This window comes from Spinacia oleracea, chromosome 6, assembly GCF_020520425.1.
Source record: "Spinacia oleracea cultivar Varoflay chromosome 6, BTI_SOV_V1, whole genome shotgun sequence".
Taxonomy (NCBI): Eukaryota; Viridiplantae; Streptophyta; class Magnoliopsida; order Caryophyllales; family Amaranthaceae; genus Spinacia; species Spinacia oleracea.
Window position 1 is genome coordinate 3,752,555 of NC_079492.1, and position 12,248 is coordinate 3,764,802.

At 35.3% G+C, this 12,248-nt stretch overlaps 1 protein-coding gene across 1 annotated transcript; it reads right to left on the reverse strand.

Annotated features, from left to right (window-relative positions):
* Window positions 1-3,712: 3,712 nt before the first annotated feature.
* On the reverse strand, window positions 3,713-6,222 carry LOC110799715 (autophagy-related protein 8C-like). The gene is made up of 6 exons (XM_022004990.2): window positions 5,977-6,222; window positions 5,790-5,855; window positions 4,822-4,877; window positions 4,654-4,706; window positions 4,356-4,474; window positions 3,713-3,985 (listed from the first exon to the last, which is right to left on the reverse strand). The coding sequence occupies exons 2-6, from the start codon at window positions 5,824-5,826 to the stop codon at window positions 3,879-3,881; spliced, it is 372 nt and encodes a 123-aa protein (XP_021860682.1). The 5' UTR covers window positions 5,827-5,855; window positions 5,977-6,222; the 3' UTR covers window positions 3,713-3,878.
* Window positions 6,223-12,248: the final 6,026 nt, after the last annotated feature.

Genomic DNA, 12,248 nt, shown 5'->3' on the forward strand with positions numbered 1-12,248 from the left:
GTCTTACGATTTATGTTTTTTGCTTGACTAGCGAAAACCTTTACATTTGAATCAAGCTGTGAAAGTTATTACGGAGTAAAAGATAAATATTGTTGATGAATGCTTATTTAGTTATTCCATAACTATATATTTAATATAAGCACTTTAAATGAAATTTGAGAATAAAATCTTGATTATACTTGTTCGTAGAATCTTCTATTGTACCTGTTGTCTGAGTGGTTGCATACGAGATTGTAGATATAATGAGTGAGGTTTTTCAGCCATAGTTTGGTGAGTGAGAGAGCAATGAAAACGGATATGATTTCTACGGCTCGAGAAACATGGTTATTGAAATCGCGATTCAAATTGTAGAATCTTTTTCTCCGACTCAAATATGGTCTTACGATTTATACTTTTTGCTTGACTAGCGAAAACCTTTACATTTGAATCAAGCTGTGAAAGTTATTACGGAGTAATAGATAAATATTGTTGATGAATGCTTATTTAGTTACTCCACACCTATATATTTAATATAAGCACTTTAAATGAAATTTGAGAATAAAATCTTGATTATACTTGTTCGTAGAATCATCTATTATACCTGTTGTCTGAGTGGTTGCATACGAGATTGTAGATATAATGAGTGAGGTTTTTCAGCCATAGTTTGGTGAGTGAGAGAGCAATGAAAACGAACACGATTTCTACGGCCCAAGCATGTCTTCGTGAATCCCGAGTTTACATCCACTTCTCCCTTTATCCATAAGCATATTACTGAAGGGCAACCAAGTACTAAAGGTAGCACCGTGCCAGTGCGGCCCAAGGCACGGCATGACATAACATGAAAAGCCCGTCCCGACATGAATACGAAGTTGTGGGTCATGTTTGGTCTGCGTTTCTCGAAAAAATACGACAAGATATAACACGACAAGTCGACAACGTTAAACTGAGTGAAATTGTGCTTAGGCACGATTGGGCACGTGGACTGTCCTTTTGAAAATTTTGGCCCAATATGAATTAAGTGGATTTGGTGTGGACTGGGCCTGTTCAGGCCCAAGGCATATGAATGTGACATGAAGCCCGGCCCAGCCCATCCCACACTCATATTTACCAAGGACCTACCAGCCAACTATCTACTCATTAAAAGCTAAGCTTTAAAAGGTTGAAAATATGTTCCATAGTAGAACATGAAATCTTGCTGAATATGGGCTTTGAATATCTTAAAGCTCTAGATTTTCCCATTCCTTGAAGTAATTCTCTCACTTTGCATCTTTTTCTTTTTTGCTTTTCCCTCCTTTCCCTTTCCATGTATTTCTTCTTCTAATTCTTGTTAAATTATGTTTTAGACATTTTTATAACATTATATTTATGGTAGCCAAAGATATTGAATCATTTTCGGGCTATTTCTTAATAACCAAACTCAACAACTTCCATCGAGTAAGGTCTAATACCTAAAATATCCTTGTACGGGGTGTCCTACCGGTTTACCGGCAAGACTCTCGTAGGCAAAAGTCATCTAGAGGTTAAGCTGATACTTATAGGCCTTACTGCCTAATCTCACACTCCTACCGGCTAAAACGATCATGCCACATCGTTAGATCCCATAGAGAGGTCACTATCAGACAGATCACCTACGAACAAAAGGCTTGTCCACACGTCCGTACAGACTGCCCGTCTATATAAGAAGGACCTCATTTATTGTCATGACCCACAACTCATTTATCACTTAGCTATTCTCTGAACACTCTCGGAAATCTTAGTTTAGCTTCGAAGGGGGATTTTCGAATCACCCCGAGGCTAGTTAATCCATTCTATTGTGCAGATCCCAGCCGGCGATCACAGTAGAAGAATACAATCTCACAAGTCAGATGTTCTTATTCCACACTCTGAACAATTATGTTCATAACTTAATTTTTGTGTGTGCATATCGACTAAATTATTCGGGGTTATATGGACCATATACGGCTAGTTCCTATGTAATTAAACTCAACTACTTCGAAGATTATATATAAGGTTGTTTGGAACCATAAACACTCAGATGAGTGTTAGTGGCATTATTGAGTTATGCCGGAAACTTGCACTAGTAGTTTTGGCCAAGGACCTCGGTATAGTGTACTAATATGTGTGTAGAGGTGAGAATTCCATAAGGGGCTTGGCCTGTCAAGTTTGATCCAATTGGATCATTCATCTTACCTAACCAAATAATAGAATAGTAAAGAAAAAAGTGATAAAAATAGATTAATCTTTTTGAAGATGTTAACTAAAACTATCTGTTTCCACCATTGTGGTATTAAGATCAACAAATAGAAAGGATACACATTACAAAACTAGCAAATAATTGCAAGACCTTCCAAATTAGGAAGAAAGATTTGGACAACAAAGATGAAAGAAAAATATAAAAAATTACAGGCCAAGTTCGAACCCGAGTAGTTTATCGAGAATCTCGACTCATGAAGAATGATTTGGACAAAAAAAAAATGAAGAAAAGTATAAATAGTGATTGGCTGAGTCTGAACCCGGGTAGTTTATCTAGAATCTCGGCTCATTTACATCCTTGGCTAGTTGGCAATAAGACTTTGCTTAACAAGAAGGAAAAGCTACAAGTGAATAAAAGTAAGTTGGCTTGTCTAATGTCCACTGAAAAGATGTTGAAAGCACCATAAAAGAACCAAACCCACATGCCTAAATCCTAATCCAACCATATATTATTCCTAAGAAATCTAAAAACCAGATTACCCTCTCTTAGTTTTCTTGTAACCAGAGCAAGCTAGCACAAATCTACCCTCAAATCTCACTCTTTCTTTCTTCATTAAGGTAACCGAAAACTTCTTGTTTCATTCATAAGAGTAGTGTTATTATGGCTTCGGAGGCGCCAACGTGGGCTGATCAATGGGGTGAAGGAGGTTTCGGGGCAATGGATGAAGCGAAACCAACGGAAAAGGTGGAGACGAAGAAGAAGAAGACGGCGTTTTTGGGTGGATTCGGGGCTAAGGTTGCGGCCATGGTGGGAATCAAGTTGGGGAAACAACAAGGTGTTAAGAAGAATCCTCCTCCCGAGTGACAAAATCAATCTTTTTATCTGTTATTCCTATGTTTATGGTTTTTCTTCTGTTTTCCTTTGTGAGAAATTAGCTTATGAATGATGTTTTTGTATGTATCTCAAAGGTTTATTGGGAAATCATAACTTAAATTGAATCAAGTGACTCATCACCTGAATATGACTCAAAAAACCTCGAGGAATCGTGTTCTTTTTCCTCCCCCTGTCTATATAACGGATTATTCGCTTCTCTCCTGTGCTTTACATACTATCTCCGTTTTATAAATATCTTTACGATTACTATTTGCACAAATATTAAGACAAAAATGAAAAAGTTGGTTGAATTTAAAAAAAATATGGATGAAGTAAGAGAAATGTGTAAAAAGGTGGGTGAGTGTAAGAAAAAAATGAATAAAATAAGGGAAAGTGAGTGGAAAATTGAAAAAAAAATTGTGGGGTAAGAAAGAGAAGGTAATAAATTTTCATACCCCAAAATAGAATAAAACAATTGTAAATAACATCACGAAACGGACTAAAACTGAAAGTATAAAGATCGTTTTAAAACGGTGGTAGTACGTCTTTACTCTTTAGCATGTAAAGGAACAGAGTATTATACAAAAAGATGAACATGATTAGCAACAAAGCATCAAACTAAAGAGAATACTTAGCCAGTAAACTACGCAATCTGAACAACCAACATCTTCAAAATATGTAGTTAATTATATAAACAGAATCAAGACTGATTGTTAGCAACACAAATTGAGATTCTAAGAAACAGTAGTATGATAGTTATTATGAGCATCAGAACATTTACATTTCTAGTTTATGTCAACCATGAATGAGTCCATGCTTATTTACGCACGCATCAGTAAGTAGTGCACCTCAATCCGAACACATTCTCGCCGCTGTAAGTCATGTAAAGAAACCCATCTTCATCCTTATTGTCCTCGTAAATTGTTGACAGTAAAGCGGCTGTAGCAAAACCAAACAACCAAAGTTGCAAACATTTTCAGAAACAAAAATTTGCATAACAATTTCAATACTAAGGCTCTGTTTGTTTTGGCGGAAAACACCTTTCATTTCCTTTGTTTGTTTTGTTAAACGTGGAAAGCAATTTTCCCAATGGCAGAAAACAACTTTTCTCTAAGGGAAACCAACTTCCCTTTTCTCCTCTCATTTTCACTTCTATGTTTTTTTTGAAAGGAAACAAACAAAGGAAAACTATTTACACTTGATATGTTCCCTTGAAAATTATTTGGCAAAATTATTTTCCATGGAAAATCATTTTCCTTTCAAAATGTTTTCCGTTGAAACAAACAGAGCCTATATCATTCCAACTTACCAGTGGGAGGTAAAATGTTTTTGACAAATACGAAGATGGCTTTCTCGGCACTCAGATTCACTCTCTTCCTCACCACATACACAAACTGACCAACGGTCAAATCAGCTGGGACGAGGTACCTGCAAGAATTTACAAGATTAGGGATTTCTGACATAAATCACTAGCTAGATAAATCTTTCTAAATTTGAGAAAAAGTGCACTTCTTTGTTCTATCTAAACTAAAACACCTTAGTTTTAGAACTAATCCGCGTTAAATAATGGGGGCTGCAATTAAGGAACTGCCAGAAATGGGACTAACTTTTTCTTATCAATGTCGGGAATATCAGTCTTTTCAGCCCTCTCCACAATCACCTGCACAAATTGGTCAACTAGGTGAGAATTTCTCAAGAAGTTGAGAAAATATCATACCCCAAAACTGCTTGTCTTGTTATAATCAGAATCAATTCAGCAAACAAAACTGTCTTACAGGAATTCTATCAGGATATTTCTCCCTGATACGAGAAGATTCTGCTTGTCTCTTTTCTGGAAAGATACAAAAAAAACGGGCTTCAATTCGTGCTTACATTCTCAAGAGAAAAACAGGAGTCGTAATGGAGAACAACGTTACAATCTAATAGATTGACTAATTTAGTACATCAAACATGGAAGTAATTAAGGCTACACCACATATTTTTAACATTGTTTGAAAGAAGCAGTAACCTTCAGTATACACATCAGATAACACATTCATCTCAAACTTTTCCAAGCAACATAAATAACCTTGAAAAACTTTACACTAACGTGCAAACCCCGGTGAAAAAAGCAGAGGAAATGTGTTCATCAAATAAGCAAGCTGCCTAATTTCAATTGAAAATCTTAACTCCTGTCTTTCCAAAGTTTACAAGACTTATGAATGTAATTCATCAATGTCAATTCAAACAGTATATTCATCATACCTCTATATTTATTTAAGGACATTCCTTCAAGAAAAGGGCAAATTCAGTATTGTTTATCTTATTCCTTAAGTATATACTCAGATTTCGTACCGAATTTGCGCAAGGAATCAGTCATATTCAAGTAAACATTCCACCACCATTCATTACCAAAGAAAGCCCCAAAATCAGGTTCATTTATGAAATAATACAAGAGGCAGGGCATCATCAACCATAACTCCCAATCCCACAACAATCCATCAAACAAGAAGATCTTGACTACATTTTGTTAAAGTGCAAGAAATGTATCTTTGTAATCAAAACCCTAATCCAATTATGTATTTAATACAATAACTAAGACATAATTGAACATAATTGCTACCAACATTCATAAATAGAAACTACCCAGATGCATAATTCACTAAAAATGATCACAACACATCATAAAACATTCAAATTACACCAAAAACACCAAAATTTTAAGGAAGAAGAAAAACCCCAAATCAATGAATTGTAAACAAACCAAGAGGGTGCTCGAATTTGAACGAGTTTTTAGCCATATTAGCACTCAAAGGTGTCGAATTGATATCTGCAAAAAGATCAAACAAAAGTAGGAAAAATATCAACATAAAGTAATTCAAAGACATTTACAAAGAAGTATCAACAATCAAATAATCCAAAGAACATCAATTATAAAAATTGAAAATTACCCAGAACAAGAAAAGGGAAGAATTTGCGATTGGAACAGCTTTTGAATGAAGAACTCTATGTGGGACGTCGCAATCAAAAAGAGTAATCAAAAGGATTGGAAAAGGGTTTTGTGGATATTTATATGGAAATTTCGTGGTTTGATCTTTTTATTTATTTATTTTATTTAATTAATTTTAATAGGGAAGAATAAAAGGAGAGGATTAAGGATTAGGGAATTTGCGGTGTAATTAAGGATTTAAGGGGATTGTTTGTTGGATTGTCGTGGTAGTCAAGGTATTCCCAATTCTTTGCCTTGGTGTTTGGGATTACTCCTTAAACAATTGAAGTATTAATTTGTCTATTTGAAGCTTTTTGTTAGGCCAACCTGTTTCGAGGAATAATGTTTTTTCTATAACGATTAAGAAAAGATAAAATCGTAACGTGGCATTGTTGTAAATGTTTTGAACTTTTATTTTAACAAAATACTCCGTAATGGTATTGTGAATCCTTATTTGAATCTAAATATAGAGTTTTTGTTTATCTCATTACAGAAACAAAAAGTATAAAAAGTGAAGAAGAAAAAACGACTTACAAAGAGAAAAACAAACAAAATTGAAGAATTTAGAGGATTAACGAATGACAAATAAAATTGTAAAAAATGTCCTATTGTGAGGATTCAAATCCTGGGTGAAATATAAATTAAGCAACCATTAAGCTAAGGTATTTCATCGTCATTATTATAGGTTAATTATATACATTTTAACTATTTTAAGTGTAATTAATTACCTCAATATCAATTTAACAATTTTTTTGCAAAATAATAGGGTCCCTTTAGACCTCTCCGGAATCAAGTAGGCCAGGCCCTGTCAAGAACAGAGTATATATGTCAATCGTATTTGATTTTTGGTCAAAGCAACTTACTTTCTCTCTTCATATACCCATGTTATGTACTTCTATGACAATTATTGGAAATAACGGCCTCAACATGTTACTCATAGTCTTACGTATGACTCGTAAAAAAGAAAAGTAATGATATTTACGGTCTTTAGGAACGTAAATAAACATTTATTATATTTTAAAAATTGGACTTAGTTTAGAATGCATGATAAAATTACATATTGATCAGCATAATTAATATTTGGTTTTACTGATTACTATTATAAGGTACTAATTGTATGTTGTTCCTTATTATAAGTTTTTGCGTACGAGGGGGATTAGGTTTTATTAGAGACAAGTTCGGGTAGGTTGCTAGGTATTTTCCTCATGTTTTGAGGCTTGTATCCGACTTTCTCTAATTATTAAGAAATATATCGTCGTTTTTACATTAAAAAAAATGTACTACCTCCGTTCCTAAATGATCTTTACGGTTACTATTTGCACGGTAATTAAGGAATTTTGGTGAACATGTGATGGTGGGGGTAACAAATGGAAAATGAGTGGCTATAAATTGTCCAACAATGTGAGTGGGTGGAAACTAATATTAAAGTATTGTGAGTGGGTAAGTTATGATGGGCCAAATAAGAGTACAAATGGAATAAAGTAGGAGTGTAAAGAACTTTCAGGAACAGACTAAAACGGAAAGCGTAAAGAACTTTTAGGAACGGAGGTAGTATGTTGTTCCATTAGGGGTTGTATAAATCATTATCTTTAAAAAGGATAATCATTCATCAATTAGTGAGTTGTTAATGGTTAAACATGGACATTTTAATGTTCTTTTTGTAGCATATATATGCTTTTCATATTAGAAAAATGAAGAGCTTAAGAGGGTGGTACGTACCAAATATACTTCCTTTCATTCCTAAATTATTGTATTAGAGGGAAATGAGGTGTTTTCTTTATTTTTTTAAAATCAAAATCAATTCATTGATTAAAAAAAAGTCATATATAACGTCAAAATTATAGCAATAATGAATATGATTTTAGTCTGATTTACCTGATTATAGTTGAAGAATTTACATCAAATAAAATGAAGAGAAAGGGTGAATAGCCCCATTAGAATTTGACTACTCCGTAATTATTTAGTTCACTATGTTCAAGTTATTATCAGTTAGAAAATTATTCGTAATAAAATACTCTAACATAGTCAACTAAACAAATAAAATGTAATAAAATACTTCACAATACCACGACTTTTTGGTGTGCAATCCCTTAATTATCCTATTAACTTTGAAGAATATCAGAAGATCAGAGGGAATTGAGAGAATGATATTTTTATTATCTGATTTCTTGCACAACAATCAAGCTAAAGTTGCCTTATATACAAGCTAGTAAAGCCTAGGCTAACAAACTCTAACTAACTGTGTAACAACTTCTAACAACCTTGTGTAATAATAATAAATATAAATAGATATTTCCTATATCCCCCCTTCAAGCTGGACTTTGGAAGCAAGGCCAAACTTGGAAGATAAAAATCGATGTTGGGAGGAAGAAAGGGGTTTGGTGAGCAAGTCTGCTAACTGATTTGAACTTGAAACATGAGCTGTTTGGATGAATCCATCCTCAACCTGTTCACGAACATAGTGCATGTCCCTTTTTAGGTGTTTAGTTTTATCATGAAACATGGGGTTCTTGGCCAAATGCTCAGCAGAAGTATTATCACAATATAGAGGCACAGGCAATGGGACAGTGACTTGTAGGTCTTCAAGAAGCCCCTGAATCCAAACTAGTTCACTAGCTGTAGCTGACATACTTCTGTATTCAGCCTCAGCTGAAGATTTGCTCACAGTTCGTTGCTTTTTGGTTTTCCAAGAAATCAAATTTGTACCAAGAAAAACAGCATAAGCACTAAGGGATCTGCTGCTGTACTGACATGAACTCCAGTCTGCATCACTATATGCAGACAGATGAGTTGTGGAATCAGCAGAATACCATAAGCCTTCATCAATAGTCCCTTTCAAGTATTTGAGAACATGAAGAGCAGCCCTTAAGTGAGGAACCCTTGGAGAGCTCACAAACTGACTGAGGTGTTGCACTGAATAAGATAAATCTGGTCTGGTGATACTGAGATACAGTAATCTTCCCACTAATCTTCTGTATACATCAGGCTCAGTGAGTAAATCACCTTCATCAGTGGTCAGCTTTAAACCACAAGAAAGAGGTGCAGGAGCAGCAGTACAATTATCCATGCCAGCATCAAGAAGAATATCCTTGATGTATTTTCTTTGAGAAAGAAAAATTCCATTAGAGTTTCTGTGAACTTCAATGCCAAGAAAATATGATAAAAGACCAAGATCCTTAATTGTGAATGCTTGATCAAGCAAAAGTTTGACCTCATTGATTTGTGAAACAGAAGTACCAGTTATCAGAATATCATCCACATACACCAAAAGTACCAAAAATTCTCCATGAAGTGATCTGGTAAACAAGGAGTAGTCTTGCTTAGATTGCTCAAAGTGTAAAGATTTCAGAAACTTGCTTAACTCCTTGTTCCACTGTCTAGATGCCTGTCTGAGACCATAGAGAGATCTTTTCAGCTTGCAAACCTCACCAGGTTGAGCTTTAAGATAACCAGGTGGTGGCTTCATGTAAACCTCTTCATCAATAAAGCCATGCAAAAATGCATTATTAACATCCAATTGAAACAGATCCCAACCTCTGACTGCAGCTAAAGCAATTACAACCCTGACTGTTGCTAATTTGGCAACTGGGGAGAAGGTTTGAGTAAAATCCTTGCCTTCAACCTGTTGATATCCAATAGCAACTAATCTGGCTTTATATTTGTCAATAGTATAATCTGGATTCAGTTTAGTCCTGTAAACCCACTTTGATCCAATAGCCTTTTTATTCTCAGGAAGAGGAGTAAGTTCCCAAGTTTCATTGCTCTCAAGTGCTTCAATCTCTTTATTCATAGCCAGAATCCAATTGTCATCATCTTTGGCTTGATTGTAGTGTTTAGGATCATTGGAAGCAAGACCAACAGAGAGAGCCAAAGATTCCCATGTATCATAACTATCAAGAGCCATTGCAATCAACCAAGCTTCATCATTCTCAAAATTAGGAGAACAGGAATTGACTGAAAATGAAAGAGAATCACTGCTAGATGGAGTTTCTGTATGTCTGTGAGGAACATATCCTCCAACAAAACCTTTGAGAGTAGTGGAAGGTTTAATTTGTCTAGGAATATGTCTAATGACAGTATCAGTGTGAGGAAGAGATTCTGTAGCCAGAATTGGTGTAGGTTCAGTCATAGGTTGAGTGTCATTAGTGTGACTGTCTGAAGTACTAGAATCAGAAGAATGAGAAGCAGGAGAAGAGGCAATATGGTTTAAAGATGGTGGAGAAGAAGAGTTGTGATGTGTTTTAGAAGAGGAACTATCTAGAGAAGGTTCAGAAGTAGGAGTATCAGGTACAAAATCAGGAGTGAAAGGTTGAGCTGTAGAGTGAAAATTATGAGAAGAATTGGGAATGAAAGAAGAAGAGTCAGTGCCAAATTGCACCATTTGAGGATTGGTGTTGACAGAAGAAATGGACTGAGATGATAGTTTGTAAGGAAATGTGTGTTCAAAAAACACAACATCTCTTGACACAAAAACAGTGTGTGTATCCAGATCATACAACTTAAAAGCTTTAAAACCAGCAGGATATCCAAGAAATAAACATCTTCTGGTTCTGGAATCAAATTTGTCTTTCTTAACTTGAGCATTGTAGGCAAAACAAAGTGAACCAAACACTCTCAAATTATTATAGACAGGTCTAGTATCAAACATAACCTCATATGGTGTTTTCCAGTTCAGCACCTTTGAGGGTATTCTGTTTAACAAATAAGTGGCTGTAAGAACACATTCCCCCCAAAACTTCTTTGGAAGGCCAGCATGAAACCGTAGAGATCTAGCAATCTCAAGAAGACTTCTGTGTTTTCTCTCTACCCTGCCATTTTGTTGAGGAGAATATGGAACACTCCTTTCATGTAAAATACCTTTAGAAGCAATGAATGATCTACATGATTCCTTGACAATTTCAGTACCATTATCTGTCCTAATCTTCTTGACCTTTTTATTAAATTGTATCTCAATCATAGACACAAATTCAGATACAACTCTTTCCACTTGCAATTTGTTATGCAATAGATAGGTCCAAGTAACCCTACTGTGATCATCAAGAATGGTTAAGAAGTAAGAAGCACCATCTAAGCTTCTGGTTTTGTATGGACCCCAGAGATCCAAGTGTATCAATTCAAAACACTCAGATGCTTTACTATCACTGATAGGAAAAGGAGATTTATGATGCTTAGAGCTGTAACATACACCACAATTATATTCTGAAATACCTCTGCAACATTCATCATTTACATGTTTCAGTTTGGACAGAGATGCATGACCTAGTCTAGCATGTAGAAGATCAAGATTGTTTCTGTCACTATTCTTAGGCTTAGAAATACCAGTAGCAGTTTTATTTGGTAATCTAATCATGTTCACATTATTCACAACTTCCTCAGCAACATTAGCTACTGTACTACAACTTGAAACATGACAATTAATGCCAGAACTTCTCACAATAGTTGAAGACTTGTTCTCTGCAGGTGTGACAAAATAGTAAAGACCATGTCTCCTTTTTCCAGCACCAAGCAGCACAGAATTAGAGGGGTCCTGGAAACAATATTCACTCCCAGTAAATATGACATTAACACCAGTGTGCTCAATTAGTCTACCAACAGATAAAAGGTTGTGTCTAAAACCTTTCACCAGCAAAACATTTTTCAACATCAGATTGTTCCCTAGAAAGGTATCACCAATGATTTCAACACTCATTTGAGTTCCATCTGGCAGACCAACCTTAATAGGATTAAGCAGAGTTTTCTTGTTTATCAGTATACTTTCATCATATGTCATATGATCACAAGCTCCAGAGTCAACAATCCACAAACATTCATCAGGCAATTCACTCACAGTACAATTAAAAGAGTGAGATATTGTACCTACATAGTTGGCAAAAGAACAATTTGTGCCACTGGTTTCACCATTCTGAGTTTGTTTGCCCTTCATTGCTTTCATAACCTCTTGACAAATAGCATTCAGCATCTCATTGCTTACAGTACCAGTATCTCCAGTTGTGTCATCCAATGGATTATCTCCAATTTCAGAGGTATGAACATTAGCTGCAAGTCTACCTCCATTGGATTGAATGCCTTTAGATGCCTTGATTGAATTATACCAATCAGGATATCCAATCAGCTTGAAACATTGATCAGCTGTGTGTCCTTTTCCTTTGCAGTGAGAGCAAACTCTGTTCAGTTTCTCCTTCTTCAATTCCTTCCAATCTTTCTTGCCAGATCCAACAGTGTATCTTTGAAACT